This window comes from Aegilops tauschii, chromosome 6, assembly GCF_002575655.3.
Source record: "Aegilops tauschii subsp. strangulata cultivar AL8/78 chromosome 6, Aet v6.0, whole genome shotgun sequence".
In the NCBI taxonomy this organism is placed as follows: domain Eukaryota; kingdom Viridiplantae; phylum Streptophyta; class Magnoliopsida; order Poales; family Poaceae; genus Aegilops; species Aegilops tauschii.
The window spans coordinates 443267166-443285068 of NC_053040.3; the positions used below are offsets into that span (position 1 = coordinate 443267166).

A 17903-nucleotide genomic window follows, 5' to 3' on the forward strand; every position below is an offset into this window, starting at 1 on the left:
GGCCGCGTCGGCGGTGGCGGAGCAGGCAGAGGCATCTCGCGCAGGGATGATGAATCCGCCCGGCGGCCACGGCCCGCAAGCTGCATGGAGCCAACAGAGCGTCGCGCCGCCCGCCAGCTTCTCGCCGCCGCCACCGCACTTGGGGTGCGCATCCTCGCCTGGCTACGCCGACGACGACGTGCATGGTGGATTCAACCCCAACATCACCTTTCCACATGGCCAGCGCGCCTCGCCCTCCGGTCTAAACCCCGACCAGCGCACTCCCTCGCCCGCGTTCGCCGGCGTCCAGTATCCCCCGTACAACTACTCGCCGGCGGCGTACACGGCCTCCCCAATGCCGCCTCTACACTGTGGTGCCCTGCCCTTCTCGCTGACCTCGTCATCACATTTCGGCCACCCCGGCGTGACAGAAGCCGACATGGACGAGATCATCACGAGCGGATCGGCCGACGCCGCCTCCGACCCCGGGTTCCACGCGCAAGATGACACAATGGACACCACCGGCGACATGGACACGAGCTCGACGACGGCGAGGAGGAGGAGATGGAGGAAGAAGAGGAGGAGGAGATGGAGTCAGCGCCGGCACCGGCGAGGAAAGGGAAAAAAGAAGTGGGGGGCATGACGGGCGAGCCACGCGTCAAGTGGACGTCCAAAGAAGACGAGCGCCTCGCTGAAGCATGGAAGACGGTCATCATCGACACAGTCACCGGCGCGATCCAGAACGCCGACATGTACTGGGTGCGCATCAAGTCGGCGTTCGATGAGCGTAAGCTGGTTGACCCCTAATTCGCCACCATCCACATGCAATGCATCCAAAAGGCCATGGTGAACCATTGGGCGATCATCCAGACCGCCTGCCACAAATGGCATGGGATCGTCGAGGAGATTGCGGCTCGCCCAGAAAGCGGCACCAACGTCGAGGGTCAGGTATGCACAGCCGCCGGCTCTCGCTTCTTTTCGCCATGTATGTCGCCGACACTTGTTCTTCGGTTGCGCAGATGGTTCGGATGTTCACCATGTACCGGCAGGACAGCAGCAACGCCGAGTTCAAGTACCTGCACGTGTTCATCCGGATCGAGAAGTGCGAGAAGTGGACGGACGTCCGGCGCACCCTCGCCAAGGCCAATGAGACGTACAAGCCGGACGCGCCCGCCCCGGGGGCGACGAATGGGCGCCCTGACGGCAACAAAAAAGCCAAGACGGTGAAGGACGCTGCACCGGCCGCCGAGCGGCTGCAAGTGTCGATCGACAGTGCATCGCCGACGCCAAGGACTACGCCACCAAGAGGGGGGAGAAAATCGGAGGCGCGGTGGTCGGCGTTGATGACTAACAACGCCGTTAAACTCGACCTGCTCCGGACCAACGTCGCCGCGAAGAAGAGCAACACTGACCCGACGTTCTTGATGGGGGCGGACATGTCGACGATGGGCGAGCAGGTCAAGGCGTGGTACCTGGCAGAGCGCGCCTCATCTTGAACCAGATGCCTTCGACCACCATGCCTACGCCCACGCCGACCCCAACGTCTACGCCCACGCCGACCCCAATGCCGACGCCCAACCCGAGTGGTGAAGCCACGCCGACGCCCAGCCCAGGAACCATGGCGACGCCGAACAGCGCGGGCATAGAAACCACGGCGATGCCGAACAACCCGCACACAGAAGCCACGCCGTCGCCGACGCGGGCCAGTCCCACGCCCGAGGAGCCCATCGTTTGATGCATTTCTTTGTCTACAAGTCCTTCCTTTTAAGCGCCGAACTGTGGCATGATGATCGCCGAACTTTGTGGCGGATCGCCGTTGATCGCCGAACTTAGGGCGTTTTTTTGGCAGCGAGAAAAGGCAAGTTTGAACTTACGTGCGTCTTGGGGTCGAAACCTGGGGGCACGGCTGGGAACTGCATTGCCCCAGGGCAAAAAAACCGCCGGCGCATTGTCCAAACCACTATTGCCGGGTGCGCTGGGGGCCGAACGGCTGGAGACGCTCTTAATGTTGCAGTAGTCTCTGCACACAAGGGTGCTCCAGTAGCCTTAAGTGGGTGTAGCATTACTCTTCCACAGCCTCCCTCGCAAGACATTTATAAGGGACCACGCTCTATTCATGCTGGTGAGAGAGCGTACGGCGATCGAGCGGCACTGTGAAGGGCGGCTGTTCATCGATGATTTGGATCGCTCACCAACCACAAACAACCAAAGATCCAAGCGTTGCTCGTTACACTTGCAAATCATGTTTGTAACCAGTTCATATCCTCCCTGCGTTCAGAGAGAGAGAGAGAGAGAGAGAGAGAGAGAACCCATGGAGAAGGAGAAGACGGTCGTTCTGTACCCTGGCCTTTTCGTGAGCCACTTTGTCCCGATGATGCAGCTCGCGGGGGCCCTCCTCGACCACGGCTACGCCGTCTCTGTCGCGCTCATTGACCCCGGCGTCAAGGAGGACGTCGCCTTCGGCGCCGTCGTCCGCCGCGTCGCCGCCTCCATGCCGTCCGTCCGCTTCCACACGCTCCGGGCCATGGAGGACACGCCCAAGCTGACCCACGACGCGAGGTTCATGGTCAGGTACCTCGACCTCCTCAGCCGTTACAACGAGCGCCTCCACGACTTCCTCTGCTCCATGCACGCCCGGAACGTCCACGCTGTGGTCGTCGACTCGGTGTCCAACGAGGCGCTTCGTGTCGTGAAGAGGCTCGGGATCCCCGGGTACACCTTGTTCACTTCCAGCGCCGCCACCTTCGTTGCCTTCGCCCAGCTCCCTACGGTCCTCGCAGAGGGCGGTGCGAGCTTCAAGGAGCTTGGAGACACCCCTCTCGAGCTCTTCGGCCTTCCGCCCATGCCGGCTTCGCACCTGTCGGGCGAGGTGCTCGAGGACCCGGAGAGCGACACATACAAGGCGACGATGGCCTTGCTGTGCCGTATCCCGGAGGCCGACGGCACGCTGGTGAATACGTTCGAGTCGCTGGAGTCTCGGGCGGTGGCTGCTCTCAGGGACCCTCGGTGTATCCCCGGTCGGGCATTGCCTCCAGTGTACTGCATCGGCCCATTTGTCAGCAGCATCGCCGACGCCGAGGCAAAAGAGCGGCACGAGTGCCTTGCCTGGCTAGACGGCCAACCCGACCGCAGCGTCGTGTTCCTCTGCTTCGGGAGCATAGGCACTGGAAGCCACTCCGAGGAGCAGCTCCGGGAGATCGCCGTCGGCCTCGACAAGTCCGGCCACCGCTTCTTGTGGGTTGTGCGAGCCCCCGCCAGCCACGACCCCGGTGCCGACACCGACCTCGACGCGCTCCTGCCGGACGGGTTCATGGAGCGCACCAACGCCCGTGGCCTCATCGTCAAGCTGTGGGCTCCACAGGTGGAAGTCCTCCGCCACAAGGCCACGGGGGCATTCGTGACGCACTGCGGGTGGAATTCGGTGCTGGAGGGCGTCACGGCGGGCGTGCCGATGCTGTGCTGGCCGCTGTACTCGGAGCAGAAGATGAACAAGGTGCACATGGTGGGGGACATGGGGATCGCCGCCGAGATGGTCGGGTGGCAGCAGGGGCTGGTCAAGGCCGGCGAGGTAGAGGCCAAGGTAAGGCTTGTCATGGAGTCTGAGGAGGGTAGAGAACTCAGAGCGCGGGCGGCGGCGTACAAGGAAGCCGCGGCCACGGCTTGCGATGATGGCGGGACGTCGCGCTTGGCGTTTGCCCAGTTCCTGGCGGACGTGGCCAGCCGGCAGAATCGGGTTTGCAGTGAGGAAGCGATCCATGGGAGTAGGTGATGCCGTACATGTTGCATCAGTATGTAACCGCGTGTATCTGTCTCCTTGTTTTTCATTTGTGAGAGCATGTTTCTGTGACATTCTGTACGGGGCAGATGGCAAATAGATGTATCGTGGCGATTCCCCAACAGCCGACCCCCTCGCAATAAATCGAGAAATGCTGATGTGTACCATGCACGACAGGGTATACAGCGCTACTGACATCCATGAAAAACAGATCCTATCAGCCAACAAGGTACTCTTAAGTAAACATATCTCACTCATATTGCAGAGCTACCTTTCAACTGAATGCTTATAGGAGGTGCTCCTCATGTTGGAAGCTGGCTATCTCAATGATGAAATCTCCGGCTACCTTTCAACTGAATTCCAGACGGAGGGAGTATTTGTGAACAGAGGAAGTAGAACAGTTGAAATCTCTTGCATCTTCTGACAATGTGCTGGGAATTTTTGGTGGTATCCCCCTACCAATTTTGAGCAAAGCATGTGTCTACATGGCAGGAGAGAAGATATCACAAACAGTTACAATACACAACTCTGATAAAGAAAATCACATGAATATTGATCCTGGTCCCTTTTTGAAGTCCGGTTACTAAGGTAGCAGTGCATGGGAGCACAACATGTTTTCCATGGGTTTCTGGAAAGGGACACAACAGTATGATAGTGAAACCTGAAGTATAACATGATTTCGAAAGACTGGGTCTATATACGAAAATGCAACAAATGCTGAACCGGCCTCTTCTTTCTCCATCCCCATAAACAACAAAATCTCACAGCCAAGACCCTAACATTTTGCAACCAACACCCTAAAGCTTCTGACTCTTTACAAACAAGGACGACAAGTCGTGGTAGTTTCGGCCAGAAATTTCGGCAGCATAACGCGTTGGAAAGAAACGCATCCACGATGGCACTACAGGAGCGAAAAGCAATTGTAGTCACTAGAAAAGATGGATGGATTACTACCAAACATGTCAACATGCGCGGTTATAATTTACTGCAGAGTTTCCTGGAGTAATAATATTCTTCTACATGCCAAATGAATCATGACACTGTTACTGGCCCATTCGATTTTCAATCTGTGATGATACGTGTCGTATAAATCTAGCCTATTGTTTCTTTCCCTAATAACTAGCTATCGTGCAACGGATTCAATCCAAACAAACTGACAAACTTGCATCTGCTTCCAACTAATTAAGATACTGAAAAACAGATCGGTGATGCATACATGCGTGCACTAATCAGATTCATATGTTTATAATTTCCTTTTGGCTTCATCTACCTGTTCTCAACTAGGAAGTATCTATTATATATGAAATCAACTTATACCCACTGAAAATAAATTATTTATCAAACTCATTATGTTGTTTCTTATGATTTAATCGTGGCCTTCAGCCCTTCATTTGCACAAGCTACATACTGTATGATACCCTTTTTCATTAGGTTTCTGACACTCCTTCATGGAGTTCACTTAGAATAATGACTATGAATAACTACAACAGCATGCTGTTTTCTTTGATGCTTGAAGCAAGACAACCAAAATACGATGGAAATCTGCAATGCAGTTAACATGGGGCCAGTTATCTGCATGCGAGCAACTTAAATGTAGATAGATTTCAGCCAGTTAGAAGTTAGAACATAATGATTCTGCTTTTATAACGAATCTACAGTTCAGTTGTAAACTATTGTTGCTCCGACGAATAAAGATATGTTTCCAATAGCACATTATGTTTTCTACTGGTTTTTATCATTTGTGATAGAAATATATGCTTCTCTTGGTATGTAGTGGGGCGTCTCTACAGGGATTTTCTGTTGTAGTATTATCCACACAAGATATATCAATAAAAAACAGTAAGAAGGGGGAGAAAACTACTGCCGGCAACAAAGAAAGAAAGAAAGAAGGAAAGAAAGAAAAAAGAAGGAAAGAAAGAAAGAACAAAAGGAAGGAAGATAGCCTTGTATGTTTTACTGCTACTAGAGTTCAGCTACACTAGTGCACAACCTGGCATTATCACCGGTTCGTAAGGCCCTTTAGTGCCGGTTCTGTAACCGGCATTAAAGGGTGGGGACTAAAGATCCCCCCCTTTAGTACCGGTTCAACATGAACCGCCACTAAAGGGCCACCACGTGGCACGAGCCAGCGCCGGGGGCGGGGAGACCTTTAGTACCGGTTTGTAACATCAACCGGTACTAAAAGGTTTGGGGTTTTTGATTTTATTATTTATTTTCCTTTAATTTTGTGTTTTCCATTTAATTTAGAAATTGTTTTTACATTATAATGAGTTATTAAATCACTAGGTGAAAAGACCGCGGAGTTTTAAGTGGATGGATCATAAGTGATCAAGTAATATGGATTAGACTTAGCTAGGATCCATCGAGTTGAAACTAATCCGCGGTTCTTTCATAAATGATATAATAACTCGTCGTCATCGTCATCATCATATTAATATAAAAACTCTTGCATCATATCATCACCAACAACACTAGCTAATAATCATCATAGTCATTACCGCTATCTAATCACCACCAACACTAGCTTAAAGAAGAAACATTCACTTGTACCAGAAGCAAAGATATCATCGAGTTCAACATGGTCATGAGATTATTAGCGTTCATAAACCCACAAAACCAAATCACTTTGAGATTAAGTTCAGGACGAAGAACACGGACATGAGAGGACAAGTACTAAGAGCAGGAACTAGCTAATCACTCATGCTGCTCTTCTCAGGTAAAATAGCATAGAACATGTGTAGCTCTCCTGATTCATCATATTGGAGCATGCAGATGAACCTGTCTCCTAATCATGGGCTGCGCTTCTGATTGCTGCCCCCTAGTACTTCTCTGTGATTCTTCACAATTTTGCTCCAGTCTTTCACTATTAAGCATTCATCGGTTTTAGAAATCCTGAATGCACTCATGTGCGATATAGGATGTCTTGGCCGTAAGCTAACCATTGACATGCGATCTTTGGTCTCAATCCACTGAGGCACAACTATTATCGGGAGTCCCTGTTGAAGAACATCGTATAGTAACATACTTAGCAATGAAGTTTAGCTTAAAAAATATTGTATGCAAAAGATGCACTGAGGACAAATAGTAAAAATCTTACCATCTTTCCTAAATAGACGTGACCGTAGTTCAATACGAACACTATTGGTCGCACGTTTTGAGTACTAAGATTTGAAAGTCCATGAAAATAATTTCCACGCAGTTTAGTTCAGACCCGGGACAGTGGACGGTCCTGTCTACCAAGCGCCGGACATGTTTGCTTGAATGGAAATAAGCTGTCAATAGAAATTAGTTGTCAACTATTTTTGAATAAACAATATCGAAGACATAAATATGGTTGAGAAACTCACATAATGGTAGAACTGGAGGCGTCTGCACATCGACCCAGATGTCGATATTACCTTCAATATCATCTTCCGGACGAATATCAAAAGTGATAACCATATCAGGCTCAAATGCATAAGCCTTGCATAGTGCTTGCCAAGTTTTGCATTCAGAATAGGTGTAGGTATCTGCATTGTATAATTTTGCGTCGAAAGTATAACCACGCTCGGTCTTCAAGTAAACTCTCTTTACCTCCATAGTTTTCATAGGACTGAAACCTATCTTATCCAAGACAAAAATTCTTGCATGGCAGGGGATACGCTAGTAGAATAGTAAAAAATTAAAATTATAAGTTGAAGCAAATGAAGCATAAGTCATGCTTAGTTACGAAAAAAGACTTGTCATTGTGACTTACTGTATCAACTTCGAAGGTCTCATCGAGCTTGATGCTAAAGCGCCTACCATCAACTAGGAAATTCCTGTCGCACAGGCCGCGCTCATCTTCGCTGTATTCGCACATACCGAAATCCTTTTCATCGTTAGGCATTTCCTATGTTCATAGTTGAAACATTAATTGATAAACACTTACTAGCTCTATTAATTCAACTAATTCAACTAGTTCTATTAATTCAACTAATTCAACTAAGCACTTACTAAAAATAAACTAGTTCTATTAATTTTCTTACTAAAAATAAAGTAGCTAGTTCTATATAGTAAGATTTTAATTAGATCATCAAATCTCATATACCTAAATTTTGTTACTAAAAATAAACTAGTTCTATTAATTCAACTAGTTCAACTAAGCACTTGCTATAAATAAAAATAATTAATTTTCTTACTAATTCAACTAAGCACTTACTAATTCAACTAAGCACTTACTAATTCATCTAATATTAATATATCTAATTCATCTATAACTAAAAGTATGAAAAACTAACTCATCTAATTAACATTAATTAATATCTAGCTAATTTACCTAATTCATCTAACATTTGACATTAATATCTAACTTTTCTATCTAATTCATCTAACATTCTTATCTAGGTAATTCATCTAATTCGATCATCTAATTAACAATTTGATATGCATTAATCTAATTCATTTAGCTAGATAAAACTTTGACATTAATCTAAAAAACAGAAAACAGAAAACAAGTAAAAAAATATGTGTGTGTGTGCGCGTGCACGTGTACGAGCGGGGGCTCGATGGGGGCGCGGCCATGGCGCTCGCAGGGGGCTTACACCGCGGGGCGACCGGGGCGGCGATCGACCGGGGCGGCGATTGGGCGATGGCGTCCGGGGCGGCGGCGCGAGACGGCGACGACAAGGACAGCGACGACGGGCTGGGGCGTCGACGGGGACGGGGGCGGCGACGACGGGGACGACGACAACGGGGACGGTGACGACGTCGGGCGACGGCGCGGGACGGAGGCAGCGTATAGGGCGGCGGCGATGTCGAAAGAGATTGGAGAAGTGGGAGATGAAACTGTAATTTTCGTAAGTGCTATATATATAGGAGGAGCCTTTAGTGCCGGTTGGAGCCACCAACCGGTACTAAAGGTCAAATTTGGCTAGGCCAAACGGCAGGAAGCGACCCCCTTTAGTACCGTGTCATGGCTGCAACCGGTACTAAAGACCCCCCCTTTAGTACCGGTTCGAGCCACGAACCGATACTAAAGGGGGTGCGGTGCCACCCCGCGGTGCACAAAGTTTAGTCCCACCTCGCCGAGCGAAGGGCAGCCGCACTGGTTTATAAACCCAGCCGCAGCTGCTCCTTCGAGCTCCTCCCTAAAGCAGGCTTTTGGGCCTACATGTGCTGCGCTGCCATGTTGGGCCTACTGGGCTTGCGGGCCTGCATCCTGGCCCAACTATAGGTTGGGTTTCTAGTCGTATGCAGGCCGCTGTGGCCCAATAGGCGGGTTTTTTTAATTTAGTTTTTTCTTTTCTGCTTTATTTATTTTCTTTTATTGTTTTTTGCTGTATTTAGAGTTTCTTTGTGAATATTTTTGCTTTAGGTACAAAAAATTATAAACTTTCTATTAGTGCTAGTAGTTGTTAAATTTGAATAGTTTAAATTCGAATTATTTGAAATTTGTGTGAATCACTAGTTCGTGAATAACTTAACTTTAAAAATAGATTTTTCAGTGATTATTTTTTCTTATGTTTAATATTAGTGTGTTTTATCATTATATTCAATTTGGTAATACTTAGGTTATTTAAAAAAATGAAGTGCCTTTGTAACAGATGAGTTTTCATCTGAAACCCTGATACTTCGGAAGAGATTGTCCAGTTTGTACACGAAGTGCATCTAGGTTTTGTCATAACCCTCTCTACTTTTTTGCACATGCTATGTGGGTGAAATGATGATACCATGCCAACTTTCAACCTTTTCAGAGTTCATTTTTAGTGCTCTTCAATTTTATGGTCATTTAGCTCAAAACAAATCATTAAATGCACGAAAAATAGCAAATGAAGGCAGAAAGGGCTGAAAATTGATGACGTGGTTTTGAATGGTGCATAATGAACGCACAAAAAGTCTGGAGTTGTAATAAGTTCAAAAAATGAAGTGCCTTTGTAACAAATGAGTTTTCGTCCGAAACCCTGATACTTTGAAAGAGATTGTCCAGTTTGTACATGAAGTGCATCCAGTTTTTGTCGTAACCCTCTCTACTTTTTAGCACATGCTATGTGGGTGAAATGATGATACCATGCCAACTTTTAACCTTTTCAGAGTTCATTTGTAGTGTTCTTCAATTTCAGGGTCATTTAGCTCAAAACAAATCATTAAATGCATGAAAAATAGCAAATGAAGACAGAAAGGGTTGAAAGTTGACGACGTGGCTTTGAATGGTGCATACAGAACACACAAAATTATAGACCAGTGTAGGTGAGATGGAGCAGAGAAAAAGAGCGACATGTGCACTAGTGGGGGTCGCCGTGAGAAGTCCAGCTTTGAATGGTGCATACTGAACGCACAAAAAGTCTGGAGTTGTAATAAGTTAAAAAAAAATGAAATGCCTTTGTAACAGATGAGTTTTCGTCCGAAACCTTGATACTTCAAAAGAGATTTTTCAGTTTGTACACGAAGTGCATACAAGTTTAAAGAAATGAAGGAGTGGGCAATGCTCACCTACACGTTGGTTAGCTTCAGGCCTTGAGAAAGGACACATAGCTCCGTGCAATCTACACCATTTCCTCAAGGCCTGAAGTTAAGCAACGTGCAGGTGAGCATTGCGCCTCTCCTTCATCGTCTATGCACTCAGGGCTTATAAACCGCTGCGAGTCTCTCTCGCTTGGCGAGGTGGGACTAAAAAACTGCTGCAAAAAGAATCAACTAAAAATCGCTAGTACTGGTTCGTGGCATGAACCGGTACTAAAGGTGCTGGTGGGGCCACCACCTCTTTAGTACCGGTTCGTGGCATGAACCGGTACTAAAGGTTCGTCACGAACCGGTACTAATGAGCGCCGCCCGCCTAGCCGTTCACATTAGTGCCAGTTTAGTTACAAATCGAGACTAATGTGCTTCACGTTAGGCCCATTTTCTACTAGTGCTAAGATCATTGTAATTAATTTCCATTGTACTCAATAATTCAACCAACCACTATTTACAACTCTAACTAAGATCAAGACATGGGGAAATGGGAAAACATCTTCATGAATGCATGCAAGGAAACATTGAACAAATGTTGATGCATATATTATTTTACACGAACCTTTGCTTGCATTGCCTTGTGTGAATCTTCCGACGCAAACACGAACAAGGCTGACCCATCATATCTTGCCTAGCGGTCAGATTTTCATTGTTCATTATCCTTCCACTTCCTATCCGCATCTCATCTCTGCCACTAGAAGGTTCACAAGAAAACATGTCAGATCGAGTGGTGCCACGCCATGATTTCCTTAAGGAAGGGTTAGATCGAGAAAAGGTGTGTTGGTACAGAGTGCTAGGCAGCAGGCACGACAAGTATGGCCGCGTGCGTCGAAGAAACATCACAGCCATTCGATGAGACAAGAATCTTGGTGCCGCTCACCGGCAGAGCATCCCTCGAGATGACATATTGTGAGGAGAAAGGAGGAGGGGGTGGTGGTGGCGCTTCGTTGAACGAACAGAGGGGTGGAGCTTGCGCGGCGTGGGCGACAGATCAAGAGGCACTACCTAGCAAAAGATTGTAGATTTATAGAGAAGACTTGGGCAACAATGAGAGTGGAGAGCCGTCGGATGGGATGGCGATCCGCGTGAGGCGTGCGATAGCCAATGGATGGATGGAACGACAAGGAGGGAGGGAATAGGAGGTGGAGCGATGGCACTAATTGAAGAAGGATGTGCATTGGTTTTTGGGGAGTGCCAGATAACGAGGGGGAATACGCGCTGGAGTAGTACTAGTCCCTCTCCCTCAAATAAAGGCACGTCCGTTTATTTCCTAGCTAATTCCTATTCTCTCTCGTAACAAACCTTCCTAGCTATATTTTGGGTTTATCGAAAAACTGAGTATAAGTGGTTTTTTTTTTCTAAAAACATGATTGCAACTGTTTTTCTCACGCCTATCTATTTCTCAACAAACTCATGCACCGGATAGAGCACTGCCATAGATGGAATGCGTGATGCATATAACTGAAAATTTCTCTTCTTAGCTTGGGGAAACAAGATTCGAGCTGGTGATGTTGATCTTCTTTGAACATGGAGAAACAAGATTCGAGCTGTTGCTCTTCTCTGCACCAGGATGTGTTAAAGTGAAGGTGTATAGGAGTTTTAACATAGGTGGATGGGGTTTTGTTGTGCTGCCTGGGGAATGCACACGATCCACTTCATACGATAGATACACAAGCAGAAACAAATAGTTCGCTGAACGCGACATTGCGCGTGCTCCAGTTTTTACCGGACCCCATCCGTCTATCACTATCTACATGAGAAGTTGACTGGTTGCTTGCCAAACCCGCCGCCAAAGCCGAGCACGGTGATGTTCATATGTCATCTATACAGTAGACCGGCACTGATTCAACTCGTCTCTTTTCCAAACTGTTTTCATGCATGTTAATACCAGTCAGTTTGAAAATGACATGCAAATACACCCAGAAAGGCTTGTGCGCTATACCAAATGAGAATCACGGTCAGCCCAAGTTGCCAGCCACAGTTCAAACTGATTCAAACTAAGGCCTCTTTCCTCAACGATTCAAACTGGCGGGCGATATTCAACTTCATAACCCCAAACAAACTCTGGATTGTCTTGCAAAAAATAACCAAGAAAAAAATTATTCCAGCCGAGTTCACAAGAAAAACCAATTGATTACTGACAAGACGATCTAAGCATTAATTCCGTATATAGTTGTTTGCTCAAAATTTGCTCATCGGCAAGATTTATCCACAGAAGATATAAATAAAAAAACAAATACGATTGCCCCTCAGGAGGGGGCAAAAACTATAACACCTAGAGCTAGGGGAACATTACATACACCACGCTACCTCTGTTTCAAGCAAGCACTAAGCATGCAATAGATTGCAGCAAACAAGAGGATCCACTCTTCACTCATGCAGCAAACAAGACACCTCTTTAACCAATAGGGCCGCCGTCCCAGCAAACTGGCAAGGCATATTCCTCCAGATCTGTTGCTCGCTCACCATCATCCATCCATTCCGTGGCATAGAATCTGACGGCCACAGTAATAAATGAGAACTTCGAATCCACACACAGCAAGTTAAAAGTGTCAAACATGATATTGTTGCGTGTACAACAAGGAGATGCGCATACAATCAGAAGGATCATCAACCGTGGAGTAGTTAGTTAGCTAGGATACTTTGTAATCTTTATCTTCTCTTATCTCTAGTATTCTTTCTCTCCAAGATGTATCCCAACAACCTGTACGTGTATCCGGGCTCGCAACCCAGCTATTTAACACGTAACACGTCCGGCCAGGAAGGCTAAGACGTTTACCGCAAGTCGCACATGGTATCAGAGCCTTCTTCTTCCATTAAACCCTAGCCAGTCCATCTCCATCAAGTGCGCGCAGCCATGTCTTCCTCCTCCGCCTCCTTCAAGCCGACGCTCAGTGGCGGAGTCCCGGAGAAGCTCTCCCGCACCAACTACGTACATTCTATGGCGGACACAGATCACGCCACAGCTGCGGGGCGCCGGCGTCTTCCACTACGTCGATGGCACGGCGACCGAGCCGGCCAAAGTCTGTTGGAAATATGCCCCAGAGGCAATAATAAAATGGTTATTATTATATTTCCTTGTTCATGATAATTGTCTATTGTTCATGCTATAATTGTATTAACTGGAAACCGTAATATATGTGTGAATACATAGACCACAACATGTCCCTAGTAAGCCTCTAGTTGACTAGCTCGTTGATCAATAGATGGTCATGGTTTCCTGGCCATGTACATTGGATATTGTTGATAACGAGATCACATCATTGGGAGAATGATGTGATGGACAAGACCCAATCCTAAGCATAGCACAAGATCGTGTAGTTCGTTTGCTAGAGCTTTTCTAATGTCAAGTATCATTTCCTTAGACCATGAGATTGTGCAACTCCCGGATACTGTAGGAATGCTTTGGGTGTACCAAACGTCACAACGTAACTGGGTGGCTATAAAGGTGCACTACAGGTATCTCCGAAAGTGGCTGTTGGGTTGGCACGAATCGAGACTGGGATTTGTCACTCCGTATGACAGAAAGGTATCTCTGGGCCCACTCGGTAATGCATCATCATAATGAGCTCAATGTGACTAAGGAGTTAGTCACGGGATCATGCGTTACAGAACGAGTAAAGAGACTTGCCGGTAACGAGATTGAACAAGGTATAGGGATACCGACGATTGAATCTCGGGCAAGTAACATACCGATAGACAAAGGGAATTGTATACGGGATTGATTGAATCCCCGACATCGTGGTTCATCCGATGAGATCATCGTGGAACATGTGGGAGCCAATATGGGTATCCAGATCCCGCTATTGTTTATTGGCCGGAGAGGTGTCTCGGTCATGTCTGCATGGTTCCCGAACCCGTAGGGTCTACACACTTAAGGTTCGGTGACGCTAGAGTTGTTATGGGAAATAGTATGTGGTTACTAAAGGTTGTTCGGAGTCCTGGATGAGATCCCGGACATGACGAGGAGCTCCGGAATGGTCCGGAGGTGAAGGTCGGTATATTGGACGAAGGGTATTGGAGTCCGGAATTGTTCCGGGGGTACCAGGCTATGGCCAGCATGTTCGAAAGGGGTTTCGGAGGCCCCGGCAAGCGTTGGGGGGCCTTATGGGCCAAGGGGAAGGGGCAAACCAGCCCACTAAGGGGCTGTGCGCCCCTCCCAACCCCTCTCACATAACATGGAGAGGTGGGGGCGCCTCCCCTAGGGCAGCCGCCCCTCCCGGCTTGGGGGGCAAGTTTCCCAGGGGTGGGGGCGCCCAAACCCATCTAGGGTTTCCCCTGTGGCCGCCGCCCCTCCCCTAGGGAACCCTAGGGTGCCTCCTCCACCCCCTTCCCCCTATATATAGTGAGGGAGAGAGAGGGCAGCCACACCCCTGGCCTGGCGCATCCCTCTCCTCCTCCAACTCCTCCTCCTCCATAGTGCTTAGCGAAGCTCTGCCGGAGAACCACGAGCTCCATCGCCACCACGCCGTCGTGCTGCTGGAGTTCTCCCTCAACTTCTCCTCTCCCCTTTCTGGATCAAGAAGGAGGAGACGTCCCCGGGCTGTACGTGTATTGAACGCGGAGGCACCGTCCGTTCGGCGCTAGATCGGATCTTCCGCGATTTGAATCGCCGCGAGTACGACTCCATCAACCGCGTTCTTGTAACGCTTCCGCTTAGCGATCTTCAAGGGTATGAAGATGCACTCCCTCTCTCTCGTTGCTAGCTTCTCCTAGATTGATCTTGGTGACACGTAGGAAAATTTTGAATTATTGCTACGTTCCCCAACAGTGGCATCATGAGCTAGGTCTATGCGTAGATTCTATGCACGAGTAGAACACAAAGTAGTTGTGGGCGATGATTTGTTCAATTTGCTTACCATTACTAGTCTTATCTTGATTCGGCGGGATTGTGGGATGAAGCGGCCCGGACCGACCTTACACGTACACTTACGTGAGACAGGTTCCACCGACTGACATGCACTTGATGCATAATGTGGCTAGCGGGTGTCTGTCTCTCCCACTTTAGTCGGATCGGATTCGATGAAGAGGGTCCTTATGAAGGGTAAATAGCAATTGGCATATCACCGTTGTGGCTTTTGCGTAGGTAAGAAACGTTCTTGCTAGAAACCCATAGCAGCCACGTAAAACATGCAACAACAATTAGAGGACGTCTAACTTGTTTTTGCAGGGTATGCTATGTGATGTGATATGGCCAAAAGGATGTGATGAATTATATATATGTGATGTATGAGATTGATCATGTTCTTGTAATAGGAATCACGACTTGCATGTCGATGAGTATGACAACCGGCAGGAGCCATAGGAGTTGTCTTAATTTATTGTATGACCTGCGTGTCAATGAAAAACGCCATGTAATTACTTTACTTTATTGCTAACCGTTAGCCATAGTAGTAGAAGTAATAGTTGGCGAGACAATTTCATGAAGACACGATGATGGAGATCATGATGATGGAGATCATGGTGTCATGCCGATGACGAAGGTGATCATGCCGCGCCTCGAAGATGGAGATCAAAGGCGCAAGATGATATTGGCCATATCATGTCACTTTATGATTTGCATGTGATGTTTGTCATGTTTACATCTTATTTGCTTAGAACGACGGTAGCATAAATAAGATGATCCCTCACTAAAATTTCAAGAGATGTGTTCCCCCTAACTATGCACCGTTGCGAAGGTTCGTTGTTTCGAAGCACCACGTGATGATCGGGTGTGATAGATTCTAACGTTCGCATACAACGGGTGTAAGCCAGATTTACACATGCGAAACACTTAGGTTGACTTGACGAGCCTAGCATGTACAGACATGGCCTCGGAACACAAGAGACCGAAAGGTCGAACATGAGTCGTATAGTAGATACGATCAACATGGAGATGTTCACCGTTGATGACTAGTCCGTCTCACGTGATGATCGGACACGGTCTAGTCGATCCGGATCATGAATCACTTAGATGACTAGAGGGATGTCTATCTAAGTGGGAGTTCATTAAATAATCAGATGAACTTAATTATCATGAACATAGTCAAAAGGTCTTTGCAAAATATGTCGTAGCTTACGCTTTGGTTCTACTGTTTAAGATATGTTCCTAGAGAAAATTTAGTTGAAAGTTGATAGTAGAAATTATGCGGACTGGGTCCGTAAACTGAGGATTATCCTCATTGCTGCGCAGAAGGCTTATGTCCTTAATGCACCGCTCGGTGTGTGAACCTCGAGCGTCGTCTGTGGATGTTGCGAACATCTGACATACATGTTTTGATGACTACGTGATAGTTCAGTGCGTAATGTTAAAACGGTATATAATTGAGGCACCGAAGACGTTTTTGAAATGTCGCAAAACATATGAGATGTTCCAAAGACTGAAATTGGGATTTCAGACTAGTGCCCATGTCAAGAGGTATGAGACCTCTGACAAGTTTCTTAACCTGCAAACTAAGGGAGAAAAGCTCAATCGTTGAGCATGTGCTCAGATTGTCTGAGTACTACAATCGCTTGAATCGAGTGGGAGTTAATCTTCTAGATGAGATAGTGATGGTTCTCCATAGTCACTGCCACCAAGCTATTAGAGCTTCGTGATGAACTATAACATATCAGGGATAGACATGATGATCCTTGAGCAACTCGCGATGTTTGACACCGCGAAAGTAGAAATCAAGTAGGAGCATCAATTGTTGATGGTTAGTAAAACCACTAGTTTCAAGAAGGGCAAGGGAAAGAAGGGATACTTCATGAAACGGCAAATCAGTTGCTGCTCTAGTGAAGAAACCCAAGGTTGAACCCAAACCTGAGACTAAGTGCTTCTGTAATGAGGGGAACGGTCAATGAAGCAGAACTACCCTAGATACTTGGTAGATGAGAAGGCAGGCAAGGTCGACAGAAGTATATTGGATATACATTATATTAATGTGTACTTTACTAGTACTCCTAGTAGCACCAGGGTATTAGATACCGGTTCGGTTGCTAAGTGTTGGTAACTCGAAATAAAAGGCTACGGAATAAACGGAGACTAGCTAAAGGTGAGATGACGATATGTGTTGGAAGTGTTTCCAAGGTTGATGTGATCAAGCATCGCATGCTCCCTCTACCATCGAGATTGGTGTTAAACCTAAATAATCGTTATTTGGTGTTTGCGTTGAGCATAGACATGATTGGATTATGTTTATCGCAATACGATTATTCATTTAAGGAGAATAATGGTTACTCTGTCTATTTGAATAATACCTTCAATAGTCTTGCACCTAAAATGAATGGTTTATTCAATCTCGATCGTAGTGATACACATGTTCATGCCAAAAGATATAAAATAGTAATGATAGTACCACATACTTGTGGCACTGCCATTTGAGTCATATTGGTATAAAACACATGATTAAGCTCCATGTTGATGGATCTTTGGACTCACTCGTTTTTGAAAAGATTGAGACATGCGAACCATGTCTATTCGTATATATGCATGAAGAAAGTCCATACAGATGGATCGTTTGGACTCACTTGATTTTGAATCACTTGAGACATGCAAATCATACCACATGGGCAAGATGACTGAAAGGCCTCGTTTTCAGTAAGATGGAACAAGAAAGCAACTTGTTGGAAGTAATACATTTTGATGTGTGCAGTCCAATGAGTGTTGAGGCACGCAGTGGATATCGTTATGTTCTTACTTCACAGATGATTTGAG

General features: G+C 47.0%; 1 protein-coding gene across 1 annotated transcript; it reads left to right on the forward strand.

Annotated features, from left to right (window-relative positions):
• The first annotated feature begins 2107 nt into the window (after positions 1–2107).
• LOC109772072 (UDP-glycosyltransferase 88B1) lies at positions 2108–3999 on the forward strand. Its single transcript, XM_020330765.4, has one exon. The coding sequence runs from the start codon at positions 2222–2224 to the stop codon at positions 3746–3748; it is 1527 nt and encodes a 508-aa protein (XP_020186354.1). The 5' UTR covers positions 2108–2221; the 3' UTR covers positions 3749–3999.
• The last annotated feature ends 13904 nt before the right edge of the window (positions 4000–17903 follow it).

Coding starts and splice junctions, on each gene's coding strand:
- LOC109772072 (XM_020330765.4), top strand. CDS start 2,222: ATGTTTGTAACCAGTTCATATCCTCCCTGCGTTCAGAGAGAGAGAGAG.